Source organism: Garra rufa, chromosome 9 (genome assembly GCF_049309525.1).
Source record: "Garra rufa chromosome 9, GarRuf1.0, whole genome shotgun sequence".
Lineage (NCBI taxonomy): Eukaryota > Metazoa > Chordata > Actinopteri > Cypriniformes > Cyprinidae > Garra > Garra rufa.
The window spans coordinates 41,957,209-41,974,585 of record NC_133369.1 but is presented as its reverse complement, the minus strand read 5'-3'; the positions used below and the strand labels follow the sequence as shown (position 1 = coordinate 41,974,585).

At 37.0% G+C, this 17,377-nt stretch overlaps 2 protein-coding genes across 2 annotated transcripts in view; both read right to left on the bottom strand.

Annotated features, from left to right (window-relative positions):
* LOC141343272 (uncharacterized) overlaps nt 1-16,555 on the bottom strand; it is a 78,413-nt gene extending 61,858 nt beyond the window's left edge. The window contains exon 1 of the mRNA XM_073847866.1: nt 15,678-16,555. Within this exon, the coding sequence (XP_073703967.1) occupies nt 15,678-15,807 (130 nt within the window). The 5' untranslated portion in view covers nt 15,808-16,555. The remainder of the gene's footprint in view (nt 1-15,677) is intronic.
* ankrd45 (ankyrin repeat domain 45) overlaps nt 16,421-17,377 on the bottom strand; it is a 3,364-nt gene continuing 2,407 nt past the window's right edge. Inside the window, exon 3 of the mRNA XM_073847865.1 lies at nt 16,421-16,494. Coding sequence (XP_073703966.1) covers nt 16,421-16,494 — 74 coding nt within the window. The remainder of the gene's footprint in view (nt 16,495-17,377) is intronic.

Sequence of the window (17,377 nt, the reverse complement as noted above, 5' to 3'; positions counted from 1 at the left end):
AGTTAAGTTGTAGATATGCTTTTTGATGATTTTTTTTCAAAAATGTAACCCTTAAAACAGAGTCTAGAAAATTTGTGATCTGAAAAAACTGAATCCAGAGAAATTAAAATGGAAAAAAGAAACTGAATGTCGGGGCGAAAAAAAATTTGATTTCATAGCGCCTTAAAAATAATTTTTTTGTTAAACTTGTAATAAATTGCTGTTAAATTGTGCAAGTTTCATGATTTCAGTTAAGCATATTTTTTGATGTTTTTATTTTTATATTTAACCATTAAAACAGAGTCTAGAGGAATTAAATCTCTAAAAACGGAATCCAAAAGAATATAGCCATGTTTAGCTTTTGCTTATTAAAATTTAATGAAGCTATTAACACGGAATTCAAATAAAACTGAGTTTGAGACAAAAGAAAACATATTTTATAGGGCCTTAAAATTTAATTTTTGTTCAACTTTTAATAAATTGCTGTTAAATTGTTTATGCTTTTTTGATGATTTTTTTTTAAATGTAACCATTAAAACAGAAAATGTAATCTGAAAAAACAGAATCCAGAGAAATTAAAAAGAAAAAAAAAAAAAGAAAAAAAAATTCGGGGGGAAACGGATTTCATAGCTCCCTAAAAATTCCATTTTTGTTAAACTTTTAATAAATTGCTGTTAAATTGTGTAAGTTTTATGATTTCAGTTAAGTAAGAATGCTTTCCTATGAATATTGTTATATTCAACCATTAAAACAGAGTCTAGAAAAATTAAAACAGAAAAAAGGAATCCAAAAAAATGTAAAAAATAAAAAAGGCAAAAATAAATCTGAAAAAACAGAATCCAGAAAAAATAAAATGGATAAACTGAATTTGAAAAAAGAAAAAAAAAATGCATTTGGGGAAAAAATAAAAATGGTTTTCATAGGGCCTTAATATAGTTATGTTTAGCTTTTTATTTCTGACATTGTCAAGGGAACCAGATTGAACTTCTGGGTTGGCCTACAAAAACATGTCATCGCTGCAGCACTTTTCAATGACAGAATCTTAATTTCTAGGTGAACTACCACTTTAACATTTTATTTTTCGATCTTGCTAAGAATAGCCTTTTACATTTAAGCATTGCTGTCCTATTGTTTGTGTCTCAAAGCACTCTTTAAGATGGAAAAAGGATGTCAGGAACAAGAGCTCGGCTTCACCTGCCTCACTGTACATGTCCATTCCAGCTGAGCCATTTTCTAAAGCCGTTCACTGCAAAGCCCTGATAAGATAGTAACAGACTGAGTGGAAACACAAGACTAAAGGTCTTGTGCAAAATAGATGAGATGGCCCACACAAAACCTGGAAAGACATTTCACGGTGATGCACATGCACAAAACAAGACTGACAATGCATTTATAAAATGTACACAAATAGATGATGTTAAAAGCAAACCGAACATGCCCTGTACACATACCTTCAATGTCTTAATGATGCAGATGTCTATTTACGCGAAGGCGCCACATCAATGGGTCTCATCTCAGACAAAGTGATAGGCATCTGAAATCTTTTATGAAGCAACCGTAGCTTTTTCAATTGTGGTACTGTAGCTGTACATTAGCGTGGTAAAACAGATGCTTCCCACAGTACACTTCGGCCAGTCAGACTCAGAGGAGCCCGCAGCGCCTGACCCCATTTAGCAGTCCTCGATCAACGAATCAAATGGGGCTTTCAGAGTTGCCTAATATCCTTAGGGTCTGCAAAGTGCACGAAAAACACTAAGGGAAGTCTGATTTTCTTTAGCCTTTCAATCGCTCTGCTCTCTTTTTTGGCAGTTTGTACTGCATTGCTAAGCAGTGAAGTGTGATCTGTGACTCTTACCAGTCATTTGCAGAGCAAACAGCGCACAACATGAACCTCTATCTCAACAAGACACTCCATAACAACCGTCAGGCCGAAAGACGTAATTTCAAGATTTAAAGAGTAAGACCTGACCGTCATATCTGCCAGAATTGCCTGGCACCCACATTAGAGATAATGGCTGTAATGGCTCACTATTAAAGTACAAGGAACAGTGGTTTTCAACTGCTTTTTCTTTCCGACCCAGTTTTTATAGTGAGTAAAATTGGTGACCCAAACAAAGAACCAAAACTGTTCCAAAATTGAACCTGACAAAAAACCCTCATCCAAAGTAATTCATATTATTTTGAACTGAACGGCTCCAAAATATGCTAAATGAACATAACACAAGCTGAATACAAAAACCTGATCATTTTAATAAGGCATAACAACAAGTAGTGCAAATTACTTTTTTTAAATGATTTATCAAAAATAGATTTCCTCAGAATAATCAATGAATTTCATTAAAGGCTCGGTCGGATCTAGAGCAGCAAAACGATTAGTCGCGATGAATCGATTCAAAGTAAAATTTATGTTTGCACACTATATGCGTGTGTACTGTGTATATTATGTACATATAAATACACATACATATATGTAGATATTTAAAAAATATTTTTTTTATGTACTATATGTACTTGTTTGTAAACGCTTGACTTGTATATCATTTATATTATATATAAATATAAATATTTTACATATAAATCTAACATTTTTTTCTAATACACATGTACGTGTGTGTATTTAGTATGCAAACAAACTTTTATTTTGCTTCGATTACAAAGTACGACGCGAAAATTAACAGTGTTTTCTTCCAGATCACATAATTCAGTGGAGAATTAATAGAAATTATATTAAGAACATGTGAGAATAACCATCTGTTCTCAAATGCAATGATAACAAGAGCCCATCCTCTTCTCTCTCGTAATACTCTTCTTCTGTGTTCGTTTACAGTGGTTTTTCGAAACAGCACCACCACGCTCGTTCTTTTGTGCAACAGCAGCTGCTCCGGGCACGTGATGTAATGCTCAGATCTTATTGGACGGTCGTGTTTTCGCTTTACGAAACTGAAAAGCTTCGTTGTTACAAAAACATTAGCTTTTTTCGGTGCGCGAATGTTCACAGTCTATGTGGAAGCACTCATAGGAATCTGTTGTTTTATTCCAGCGCGATATTCGTTTCGCGTTTCACAAAGGCCTTAAGACGTTATGATAGTTTTGGTTCAATCTATATTCAAACAAATGAATCCTTAAGTTTTAAATCAGTATGATTATCTTTTTGCCTTTTACAAAGAAAACTTGAATTCAAAATACAACAAATCTCATAAATCACACTTGAAATATTGTTAAAATTGGAATTATTGATTAACGCTGAAAACTATTTAAAATAGAAAAAATGTATGGAAGATGTACACAGGAAACAAAGCCTATTTTTTTAAGACCATCAACATCATCTATTTGTTAGGTATACACACTATGTTATTATTTGCTGTACAAAAAATGATGATTTTCAGTACTGCATTGCAGTAATAAGATTTTTAATTTTTAGTTTTTTACTGATTATCAGTAATGAAAATTTCAGTTAAGGACATAAGGATTGCTTGGTATAATGCAACTGATGCAATCAAGCCCACTCCAAAAAGCAGCTACACCTACCAACCGTCCATCTTCCAGAGGAAGATATGCAAGAGAGCACACATGGACACACACAGTTGGTGTCAACCAATCAAACGCTAGCACTGCTAATGGGAGGGGCTTTGTTATGCATCATGATGTCATTCAGTCCCTCATGCTTTCCTCAAACAAGCCAGCTAAAGTCAAGCATTGTGTTATGTGTGTTTAGTGGACTGAGCAAGCCATTCGCTGAACACCGGGTACACCAGACCTCTACAATACCAGCTCCAAATTTACTGCAACAAAGATGTTGAAATCCCTTCAGGCTCAATGTTTACATACGCCAAGCCTTCCTAAATAAACGCTGTTGCCTTAAGTGTGCCTACAAAGCCAAATGGTAAAAGCAACAGAACAGACTAACGTGAAGGTGCTGCTGAGGGTGAAAACCAAACGCTGAGGGCTCTGGTTCCTGTGAGAGCATATCAAATAACCTTGGCGTCACATGAGTCTCTGCCGGTAACATGAGATTGTGGAAGTCCGAGTGCAGCGTGGCTTTTATTATCCATTTTATTCAGGCATTTTTCCTCAGAGTGGTCATGGTGAATCAGAGCAGACAGGTGGAAAATTACCATCTAGGCTTTTACGATGAGGAAGTGGCTACCAGTCATCAATTATAGCAGTGCTGAATGTTAAACAAAAGAACCTGAAGGTTTATCTTGGATCAGACTGCCTCATCTTTCTCATGTTGCCTTTGGATATCTTGCTCATTTTCTCCCTTGTATCTGCCAACCATGTGTATCTTTATCAATGGCAGGTGTACCATAGAGGCCAGAGAAGATATACTTCCTTCTTGACAGCTTGGCTCAGATGATTCCAGATGAGCGGAAGCTTTACTGATGCGTTTTTGCATTCGACCTGCTCACCCGTAATGAATCACATCCATCAAAGGGCTGTGATAAAACACATGAGTTACATTAACCCGGGGCAAGAGAGCATTTAATTAATAGAATATGCCGCTCTGAGGATACAGCCCGACCTTGAGCAACTTCTAATGAATTATTGCCGAATGCACAGCTACACTGGATAAATACAAATTGAGGAATATTATAATTGGATTGGCCTACTTACAGGCACAGATGAGTCTCATTCCAACTGTAGGAATTCAAAGGCACCAAATCCTCAGTGCATTTCTAATGTGGAGACATGAGTGGGTTAATAAGAGCATGTTGTTTAAGCTTAGGGGTGTTATCACCATCAAACCAATTAAGCCAATCAATTCTGACAATCCACGAGTCCTGGGGGGAGAGTAACACTCTTGTATCAGTCTTTAAAAGAGCAGGCAGGAAGCACATGCCACTAGTCTGCTGACACGCTCTAATCGATAGCCCAGAGTGGCAGGAATTCTTTCACGAGATCCCTTGCACGTGGAATTAATGTTCAGATGCGAGAACATGCTGCAAAGGTTATCTAGGTGTTGAAATGGACATTTCTGAATAATCTATGAAGAACAAAAAATTAAAGTTCAGTTTTATGTATTATAATTAGGTAATTGACAAAAATCATTAGCCGCTGGAAATGAGCCAAATTTCAAAACCAAATTCAGGAATAAAAACAAAGCTCATTAAACAGTAGCAATCATTTTTAAAAGTACTATAAGCCAAATGTTACTTTAATTAAAGGAATTCAAATTCAGAGTGTCTGTTTACACTAAAGATCATGTTTTTGCATGCGTTTTTTTTTTTTTTTTTTGTATTCGTCAAAATTCATTGTGCACAGAATGTCACAGTGGCTCTGAATTGTCAAAACCCCTCTCAAAATGGTTGTTACAGATATTAAACTCAATCCAAAATTTTTTTTATGACTGACAAAAGTTGTGGAGGCAGCGTGTAAATGTGATTGACACAACATGAGGTCGTATTTATTTTTTAACGTGCAAAAATTTCTGATGAGAATTTCGGACTCAGTGTGCAAGGAACTTAAGTGCAAATAGCCCGTCTTGTTTTTTATGAAGGACGAAAGTTCTGGAAGCAGTGTGTAAATATGATGCAAGGACCTTAAGTGCAAATAGCCCGCCTTGTTGGCAGAGGCTATTTAGACAAACTCCACCCATGAACATTTGGTTGGGCTAGTGAAATGGACAAAAGACGACTGCTGAACATCAACTTCAGTGGCTAAGTCATAAAGCACGTAGCAGAGACTATTTGATGTGACCGACCCGAGTTCGAAACCCCCCTTTGCCAAACTTTTCTCCCTTTTCACATCACATATCAGATTGGAAAGGCATTTATTTCCAATAAAATGACACAACCCCATGTGTTCCGCTTTCCGGACGTAACAAACTTGCTCGGTAGCTCAGCTGCCACGGAATTGGACTTAGGATGTGGAATCCTTGGGTACAAATCCCGTGAAAAACATAACTCGCAATGAAAGAGTTGAAAGATGACAGATCGAAAAACAAGCTAAAACGGCATTGTTGCAATTACGTTTTTACATCACATTCGCTTTTGTTCATACTATCGGGTAGGTTTAGGGGTAGTGCAGAAGGTACGTTATTTTAAAATGTCACGGAGCATTAGAGTTATAGCGCCACTCAACAGATATTTCAAGTCAGAACTGCGGTGACATGTACAAAACCAACGCCACATAAAATGTACCATATGTACATTCATCTGTTTCAGATATTATTAATAAAATTTAGACAGTTACTTTAGTATAAATTAAACATTTTGACCCGCTAAAATAAATGTTTAATTTAGCGCATCACTATGTAAGTGATATTGTACAATTGGGTTTTCATTGAAAAAATAAGCCCCAATAGGTTGATTGGGATCTCAAAGTGAAACAGAGAGATTTTGTATTATCCCGAAAGGGTTCATTTTGTGATAATGGCCACCTTGCTGTACATTACCCTGCTTATTGCATGACTACTTACCAAATAAATAAAAAATGAACATGAAATATTGATCTGAAATGACCTTATTTTTTGAGAAGAGAACACAGAGTAACACACGTGATATGAAAGCGGTCACTGCAGGAAAATATTTGACCACATAATGCTGTGATTGACAAATAAGTACCAAGTATTCCAGAAAGTCATGTAGCAATACTCAAAAAAATACAGAGGGCATTATAAAGTTCTATTGCCAGACGAGGAGCAAAATATTTATCCAAGAATGATCAGGCATGGGCCTGAAAACAGGAAAGGGGGCTTCCTGTGTTTTCAGGTAACGCCTGGAATCCCAGGACATTGTCTTCCAGCCAGTCAGTCTCCATGAGTGAAAGGAAAGGGTGGAGAACTGACAGATACCTGTCTTCGTCTCCTGGGAAACACCAGACCGCCGCACTCTACCGACCCTCCGAGACGCTCAAAACAGTCACGCTTAAGACTAAAGCATTAATCCCCCCCCCCCAAAAAAAAACAAAAAAAAAACACAACAACAACATTTATTTATTTAACACGGATGATTTGCCCAGAACACATCAGCATGTCCTTTTGAAAGATCTAAGCAGACAAAGGCACCTTTGAACCAGCCTTGGGAAAGGAAGCAAAGCAGGCAGCCTGGTGCATCAGAGTCGAGCATGTGAAACTCTTGTGACTACAGTGAACTCAATTCAGGACTCTCCAATTAAGGGGCTTTTCAAACTGAACATTCAGCACTGCAGGCAACTCACCAACATGCTGGTGTGGAGTACCTGGGCACTGCATCAAACCTGATGAGGAACTTGACTAGGCAGCATGTGTTCCACACAACTCATCACTCTTTGTGACAGAAATCACTGAAGAACTGTCATTATCCCAGTCGGTTTCTCAAGAGTTAGTGCTAGAAGATAAGCTCCTCATTTTCCCTGTTTCCAGCAAACCTTTAATAAGCTTAGACGCGAGAGTCTTTCTCCAAGTAAATGACATAAAGTGAGCATCCACAATCCGCATTAAACAGGGCCTAATCCTTATCTATAAGGTGCTTAATAGACTAAAAATTAGGGATTAATGGAGAGGCAAGTCAAGGACACATTTAGTCATTTAAACTCAATTAAATCTGACTATGCAATTGAATTTTAGACAGAACCTTGGACGCAGAAACTCAGACAACAAAATTGGATGTAGCTGGATGCATTTTTTCAATTTTCAACAGTGATAAATCATTCTTGAGCACCAAACCAGCATATTAGAATGATTTCTCAAGGGCCACTTGATGTTTTCTGACATTTCTTAGATATCATGTGACAACATGTGATTTCTAATGTATAAATAAATAGAAAAGTAATATTAAAGGGATAGTTCACCCAAAAATGAAAATTCTGTCATTAATTTCTCACCCTCTGTTCCAAACCTGTAAGGCCATCGTTCATCTTCGTAAGACAAATTAAAATATTTTTTTGTAAAATTTGAGTCTTCTGACCCTGCATAGACAGCAACGCAACTACTATGTTCAAGGTCCAGAAAGGTAGTAAGAACATCATTAAAATAGTCCATGTGACATCAGTGGTTCAACCATACGACAGCCTTTTAGTGCCATGTAAAAAAAATAAAAAAATATCATTCTAAAATTACGGGATTAAAGACAACATATTAAAGAGAATAAAGTCTGAATGTTTTAAGAATGAAGTCAAAAATATTCTTCGACCTTCTTCGCGAAACATTTCTGATCTTCTTAATTTCCGACTTTCTCCTCGAAACATTTCCGACTTTCTCCTCGAAACATTTCCGACCTACTTCGCGAAACATTTCCGATCTTCTTAATTTCCGACTTTCTCCTCGAAACACTTCCGACTTTCTCCTCAAAACACTTCCGACCTTCTCCTTGAAACATTTCCGATCTTCTTAATTTCCGACTTTCTCCTCGAAACATTTCCGACTTTCTCCTTGAAACATTTCTGATCTTCTTAATTTCCGACTTTCTCCTCGAAACATTTCCGACCTTCTTCACGAAACATTTCCGATCTTCTTAATTTCCGGCTTTCTCCTCGAAACATTCCGACTTTCTCCTCGAAACATTCCGACTTTCTCCTCGAAACATTTCGACTTTCTTCTAGAAACATTTCCAACCTTCTCCTCGAAACATTTCCGACTTTTTCCTCGAAACACTTCCAACTTTCTCCTTGAAACACTTCCGACTTTCTCCTCGAAACATTTCCGATCTTCTTCATTTCCGACTTTCTCCTCGAAACATTTCCGACCTTCTTCGCGAAACATTTCCGAACTTCTTAATTTCCGACTTTCTCCTCGAAACATTTCGACTTTCTTCTAGAAACATTCTGACTTTCTTCTCGAAACATTTCCGACCTTTCCTCGAAACATTTCCGACCTTCTCCTCGAAACATTTCCGACCTTCTCCTCGAAACATTTTCGACCCTTCTTCTCAAAACATTTCTGACTTTCTCCTCGAAAAACTTCTTAGGTTTTTGTTATTTTTTTAACGTGGCACTAAAACGCCATTGTACGGTTGAACTGTTGATGTCACATGGACTATTTTATTGATGTCCTTACTACTTTGCTGGGCCTTGAATGCGTCAGTTACGTTGTTGTCTATGCAGGAATTTCATCAAAATTATCGTAATTTGTGTTACGAAGATAACCATAGGTCTTACGGGTTTGGAACGACATGAGTAATTAATGACAGAATTTTCATTTTTGGGTGAACTATCCCTTTAATTTGAAAAAAAAAAACACATTTTGATCAAATAAATACAGTCTTGCAGTCTTCATTTCAAAATGGATATTTTCATACTTTAGCATGATGTGATCCAAATGCAGCATGAACAATAGTTTCATAGCGTTTTATTTTTTGACAAAACAGTGTAGAATTTGTATATTAAAAATATTTGTGTTGGCCAGAATTATAAGCAGCATATTCCTAACTTCAAAATACAGATCAGCAGCACAAGAAACTGTGATGTTTCCAGCCTAACTTGTTGCTCTTTGATTGAAAGTCCACACTGAAATATTTTGTAATCATCACTAAAAAAAAAACAACAGTCGTGGCCAAAACAAGTCCATAAATAGACAAGTTGGCATGGACAAACATTATTCTTAACCGATACATAAGGGAAGTGAGCGGAAGTGATGCCGGCCAGCATCCTTATTGAGCTATTTCAGCTCTGGAATGCCACATTGAACACACTGGTGCCGGTTGCTCTGGAATTTTGGAATCCAGTCCACTGAGGTCATTCTCGGAATGGTCTGCTTACATCATAGTCCCGGCCCTGTCTGCTGACAGCTACAATGAACGAACGAACGCCTCACTTTGGGTGTAGGGGAGGTGGTGCAGCGGGGTGCACATCCTGAGCCGTCCGCCACTAACACAATCCCACCATTCACTCCCACCCCTTCCCACCCTCTCTCAGCTTCCTCTACAAGATTAAACACATCTAAGCAGCAGCTTCGCAAACATTCAACAGCATTCACTTTCAGCCACCATGGCAGAACCGTCCCATACCTTTCCATTTCAATATGAGGGGCATGATGTAAGATGCTCGGTGGATGTAGGCGAACTTTTTGAACCTGCAGGCCCAAACAGATGCCAAATCTGACACACACCTACACACCCGCCAACCCCGGGCTTTGTGTAAACGACTGAAGGAAGTACATTCATACATCTCCAAAATTTCACTCCAGGCAAAAACAAACCCAAAAAAGTGCACAAGCTGCATAATGCAATACAAATCCCATTTAAAGCACATAAACGCATTCAATGGCTCTTAAATAGCCTGTGGGAGAAACATCGACCATAACAGAACAGTTACGTTATTAATTTCCCAAGACAAACAGAAAAAAAACACTTCCTAGTAACAAGAAGTCATTGAATGAACAACACAGAAACTAAAGCCCCTGCTACACAATTTTTTTTTAAAACCGTGATTCACTTTCAGTCTGTATCTGAGGAAGTGATGTTTAACATGATGAGAGTGCAGCTACCATGGTCATTTAATTATGGATGATATGACATCCATGCTGAGGCCAGCTTTAATGTGAGAGGTCTGACTGCTCTCTGACTGTCAGTAATGACTCATTTCTGTCTCGCTGCGAGTTTGAGCTTACACCAGTGGGAGCTACTTGAAGACAAATACCCAAGAAATGAAAATTATGTCATAGGGTGTTGGACAGTACATGAACAGAGAAAACGTGAATTCTTTACACATTACAACACATCATCTGGATTTGAACTTTTCCCCAGTGCGGGCCTGGAAAATAAGATTAAACTGCTCTGTGTTTTAAAACAAAGAGATTCAGCCAAAACGAGAATTGTGTCATGGTTTACTCATCCCCATGTCGTTCCAAAAATCGAATGACTTTATTTGTTCCGTGGAACACAAAAGGAATTATTCGGAAGACCGTGATGGTCGCTGATTTCCAAATGCTATAAATGTTAGTGTTGGGCGATATGCTCAATTTTCATATTGTCCTATCGTCAGCCTGTGAGATCGCCGATACACGATACTATCGTGCTAATTTATTTAATAATATGTAAATATGTCAATACGTAATAAATTCCTTATTCGTTTTGTAAGGGTAGTGCATGTGACTTGTGACACAGTTGTGCGTGTACAGAGCGCTGACTGTAGTACTTTCGGTTTCATTCTCTGCTATCTTCAGGGAGCAGTAAATGTGCGTGCATGAATATAAATGAATGTATCTTTCTTTACCCGTCATATTGTGATAATGTTACCGCTGTATGTCTGATCTTTGTCATCAGTTCATGTTGTAGTTCAGTTCATATAGAATGTGGAGAAGCCATGCGCGTGTAATTCACGTGCATATGTTTAGCGCCATTTTATCGCATCGTAATTCTAGTTAACGCATATAGATGTTACTGAGGTGAATGTTTCTACTATATACAGAGGGATTCTCATATCGTATTTAATTCAGCCTAAGCCACATTTTACTACCTCTGTTATCCTAATGACTGTCTAACCTTAAATCTACACTTAATCTATGTACACTTCATGATGAATAAATCTCTTACCCATTTCCACTGCACACATCTGTGGCGCGACGCGGCCACTCTATGTTTGTGTGTAGTTTCTGAGGCATCCTAGAACTGGCTTTCCGCGCTGCATCGTTAGGTGCCTTTTTGACGCATAATAATAATCGTCTTACTATCGTCAAAGGCATCAGCAACAGGCGATATCTCTGACTATCGTCGATACACGATACTATCGTCTATCGGCACAACCCTAATAAATGTATCATAAGGGTTGACCGTGTGACTATATTGCAAGTCTTGTGATCTCATATAATAGCTTGACTATTGATTGATTGTCAGTATTGGGGAGTTAACGACTTACGTGTAATGGAATTATTTAATTTAATTACAAAATAAATGTAGGGACTCTGAGGGACTCATATGTAACTATTACAGAAAGTTCAAATGTTCACTGATGCTCCAGAAGGAAAAACAATGCATTAAGAGCCAGGGGTGTAAACTTTTGAACGGAATACGGTGTACATTTTTCTTATTTCGCCTAAATATCACATTTTTTTCTTTTTCATTTAGTACTGCCCTTCAGATCCCACAGAAGATACGTACATGTTTCCCATAAAATAAGTTAAATTTACTCTGACCTTCAAAAATTCCAAAAGTTTTCACCCCCTGGGTTTTAATGCATTGGGTTTCCTTTTGGAGCATACAAATCCTTCAGTTGTCCTCAGTGTGAAAAGACGGATCTAAAAACTATACAGTCATTGTTGGAAAGAGTTCAAATACATAAAAATGCTGAAAAACCAAAGAATGTATGGGACCTGAATGATTTTTTCTGATAAACAGCGGGCAGGTTAACTGTACAGGATAAACAAGGGCTTGTGAACAACTAGCACCAAACAAAAAAAAAAACACAGCTGTGCATCATTCAGGTAACAACACGGTATTAAGAATCAAGCGTATGTAAACATTTGAACAGGGAATTTTTTTTATAGATTCAATTAATATTTTCTCTTGAGGACTATATGTAACATCTTTTATTTGAAATATCTTATTTAAGTCAGTACTACACAAAAATGAACACGTTTTGTATGATCCCTCTTAATTTGGTAAAATAATTAACATTTTGCAGATTCTGCAAGGTGTATGTAAACTTTTGACCTCGACTGTTTTTGACTTTGTGTCTTTTTTAAAAAAAGATCTTGTAAAATTTCTCAATTTTTCCACATACTCCACAGAAGAAAGGAAATAATATGGGTTTGGAATGACATGAGGGTGAGAGTAAATTATGACACTTTTTATTTGTAGGGGAAGTTAACCTTTAATTTGTTGGTTGATCTATATTATAATTTTTAGAAGTTGATTTTGGTTGGTTTAGCTCAGAATTAGTGGGGATGGAAAATGAGATGAGGAGTCAGTGGCAGTGGGTGGACAGAACTGGATGTCCTGTCTTTCATGTGAAGTCCCTGGTTTCGACTTACATCCTTAAATAAGAAGACAACAGGCTGCCATGACAACAGCCCCTGGCAACATGTCTATAGGGTGCGCAAAACCTTAAAGAAGCTTTATTTAACAACACAAATCTGGAAACGCAATCAGTTACCATGGCTTGCTACTACTGAGTCTTGTAAAATTGTGCATGTCCATTAACAAACTAACAACCATATTAAAACCCTAATTGAAACCGTGACAAGAACGCATTTTCATGTTTGTCAACAATGTGATAAAACCTTTTCTATTCCCTATTGCACCCCGTCTCATATTACAACTACTCTAGGAGACGTAATTATCCACAACCAGATCAACATTCAAACCTATTATGTGTAGCCAGGATTTTCCACACAGCCCTTCCCTCAACCACAAATCGTAATACACACAGTGGAATCTACCATATATTCATGCCATTGTTTCTTTACAAATTACACTACAGTTAAAACAATAACACAAAAAGCACAAAATGTATTGTACCATCAGGCACACGCTGCACAATGTATAAGGACTTAACCTAGTATATTTTTATTAAGTTGAAAATGTATAGTATAAGTCATAAACAGAAAGGAAAATAAACCATTAAGTCAACACATTTCTATTAGAGCTGTGGTACTATGGCAAGCCATTTTAACATTTTTATGTTTTTCATACTTGTTTTTAAATTACTAGTTAATATGCCAACAGTGACTAGTATTTGTTCAACTAATAATGGTTTCATAGATCTGTGGTTCATAAACCAACAATATAGTGTTTTCATGATACATCATCAATTGGCCACTCTCAAATTTTGCTGATTATTCCTGCTGAAAATGGTCAATTATTGTCATGTTTTGGGCTGCGCTAATCGGTCGGACCGGGAAAAACATTTGTAGTACTATAGACTGACAAATGTTATGACAAATCAAGGAGAAGACTTCAAAAACTGACTGAGGAAAAACAGTGTTTGTGGTTGGATAAACTGAACCAGGATTTCCAGGGCAAGAATTTTGACAACATTCATGTTTGTTCTTATCATTTCAAGTCAGGTAGGTGAAACATTAGGCTAATATCTTAATTAATACTGCTCATACATATTTTAACCACCTATTAACTTCTGTTTGTTGAATTTTTTGCATCCTTTCAGCTTACGCATTTTTTTTCCGTAGTTCAGACAGCATAAATTAGCAGAACAACATATTCAATACTACATTAACAATCTATGCTGTTCTTTACATCAGAGTGTATCCAATATAGCCATGCATCTGGGTAACTGAACAAACCGTAACGTAAGTGCAATTCAAGCTAGGATATATTGCTTGAATATAACTTGAATATATACCAGTAATGATTATTTATGATTATTTAAGTAGCTAAAAGAAACTAAAGAATAAGTAGTTAAATAATTATTAGAAAAACTGGAATAGGGAGCTAGCAATTAGCATAAATTCGAGTTGAAAATTAATAGTTGATATCTGATCAACAGACTCCTATATAAATAAACTGGAGAACATACATTATTTGTTTCAGTGTCGTACTAGTATTGGGATTGGCTAGTAGCGTAAGAACACATACTATTATATAATGTTCAAGTAATAGTGACTAACTGAACAAGTACAAGTCACTACTGGCATAATTACTAGCACATAATGAACAAATACTTTAATAAAAACACATTAGTTAAAAGAAATGGGGCATCATTAGACTGAGGAACAAGAATCAGTAAAAGACTGCTGTGTCCCAAGAACATTATAAATCTCTGTCTAACAGAGATATAACGACCTGAGAATAATTTTCGCTGTAAATGAGCATGTTGTTTGTTTTCCATCAGCAGTTTAGAATCAGGACTAGTCATGCCAGACTCAAAAATGTATCACTGTTTTGATCTAATCTTATAAAAATGTATTTTATATTAAAACTTATAGAGTGTTTTCATGACGTGTCATCAACCAGCCATATTGGTGGCACTGAATGTAGACAATGCCACTGAACTGAATGAAACATGCATATTTCATTGTTATGTTTTGGGCTGTACTAATTTGTCGGACCAGAAAAAAAAAAAAAACATTTGGAGTACTATAGACTGCCAAAGGTAATAACAAATCAAGGAGAAGACTGCAAAGAGCTGTCTGAGGAACAAACTGATTCAGGTTTTCCAGGGCAAGAATGTTGACAACATTCATTTTTGTTCTTATAATTTCTGGCCAGGTAGATGAAATATTAGGGTAATATCTTAATTAACACTACTCGTACGCATTTTTATCACCTATTAACTTTAGTTTGTCAAAATATTGCGCCCTTTCCTGTCCTTCTCCATATGATTTTTTGATAAGTTAGGAGAACATCACATTACCCATGCAATTCATGCTGTTGTTTACATCCAAGTATCGCCAATATGGCCACGCATCCTGGTAACTGACCAAATCGTGATGTAAGTGCAAACCTTCTATTGTATGTTGCCTTTGTATTTATTCATACAAATGTATATAAAAATATACATGTCAGTGTTTCAATAAAATATAAACACTGAGCCACTTAGTTTGGGGTGGGGGCTAATGAAAAGCTAGAAATTTCCCTGATACGAAACAAGCTAAATGTTAAAAAGGCTTGCCATACACAGTCCTGTCTGACAATGCTTCGGTAAACATAAGACTCTGAAATCCCTTCGGTATTAAAGGGTAATAAAAAATAAAACCCCAAATAATTTGGTTATTTAAAGTATTTAAGCTCAAAATTACATTTTGAAGCGCCTCGTTGTGCTTTATATCACCGAGGTGTTAAGGTGAACAGATTCTGAAGCCAGCGCGGCTACTGAATATCACTTACCGTAGACCCGCACCCATCCCTGCTGCTGGCAAAACGAGTCCATCAAAATCCCATCGACCACCGGGTCTAAAGAAATCGTGCCTCCCTGAACCGAGTCCACGTCGCCACCGGTTACTGAATCCGTCTCCATGCTGAATACACCTCCACGGTAACGTCCAGGTAAATACTCCAGTCCGGTGGATTTCCACGCGTGTGGCAGGAGTGCCTCAGTCACAATGTTGTCCGTTGGTTTGGTATCAAACTATACAGCTAAAAAGATTTTAAATAAGCCCGGGTGAGCTAGCGACAGTAGTAAGACAATATTCAAACTAACGTTAAACGTTTGGAGTTTCCCATATTTTTCTTTGTTTCACAGTTGGAATATAAAATATGTACGCACGACTGTAATCTATATTTACATTAGTGAGCGCTGTAGCTACGTTGTCGGCAATAAAATACGATTAAAAAGCTTTGATAGTGTATTTAAACACTTATCAAACCGTAAAAAATACGAAAGTGCAAAGTTTCAGATCACCCTGGTTTTCTTAAACAAAATCAGCAGCCAAAAAGTTCAAACAGAAGCAACAAGCAGCAGTTCTTGAAGTTATATTCGGATGAACTGCTGTTTCTCGTCTGTGTCTGTGAGTCAGGTCGTGGAAACAGCAGGAATAATTGAATGAATCCAGGCGTCGGTTTTCCTGGATCGTCGGCAGGAGTTCACTGCATTGTCCTTGCGGCAAAAAGCATCAAAATAGCAGCAAGTATCAGTTTATTGTTCCGTCGTCCACTTTAAGTGTGACTCGTTGTTTGGGACTGCCTCCCTCCCTTCCTCCCGGTCCTGTGGTGAGGACAGACAGCCCTTTTCACACTTCAAACTCCAGACCGCTTTTCCACCTCAATCCCATGCCATTGCCAGCCTGTGCGCTGGGATTCAGGGCAAACTAAAGGATGACCGAGTGACTCGATCAACACACGTTTATGTTTTTAACCGCTTTAGACAGGGTTTACTACTTTTCACATCAATTAAAACTCTTAAAAAAAATGAAATACATGAATTTGTTGAAAGTGAAATGAGGGCAAATTGACAGCATCAATCGCTATTGTAAAACAGATGTGATTATCGAGTCTTTGAGACATCTGCTGGTTAACCTCATGCAAAAAAAAATCTTCAAATGTATTTTAATTTGAATTTACATTAATAGGCGTTGCTTTTAGTTCTTGGTTAACATATTATGTAGACATACCCTGATTGAAAAATGCATGTAGCCTAATATCAATTTTGGAGATACTGAGAGATAATAGCTGAATGTGAAAAACAGCCTCTGTCTCCATCTAGTGTTCATTAAGCTCATCACAAGAACATGCTCTGCTTTTAGACTAAAATAATTGAGTGATTTGTCACAATTGCTTGTTTATATGCACTTGATTCTCTTTATTTGTAAACAATTAATAATTTACAATTCATGCTTTGAATTAAACAGCAATTAAAAGTAAGTTTTCTTTTTATTATTTATTATTATTTTTATTTTCCCAAAAAATTGTTGCAATTTTGTGTCTGGAATCATATAATATTCATCTAAGGGTCTAATTATTAATCTTTGAAAAGGCTAAATGCAAAACATGTATTGAGTATATGTAACCAATTTTTGTCATTCGAAAGGCATAATGTCTCTGTGCAATGTTATTCTAAGGCTTTCTTGTCTTCGTTGTGGCTTCAGCTG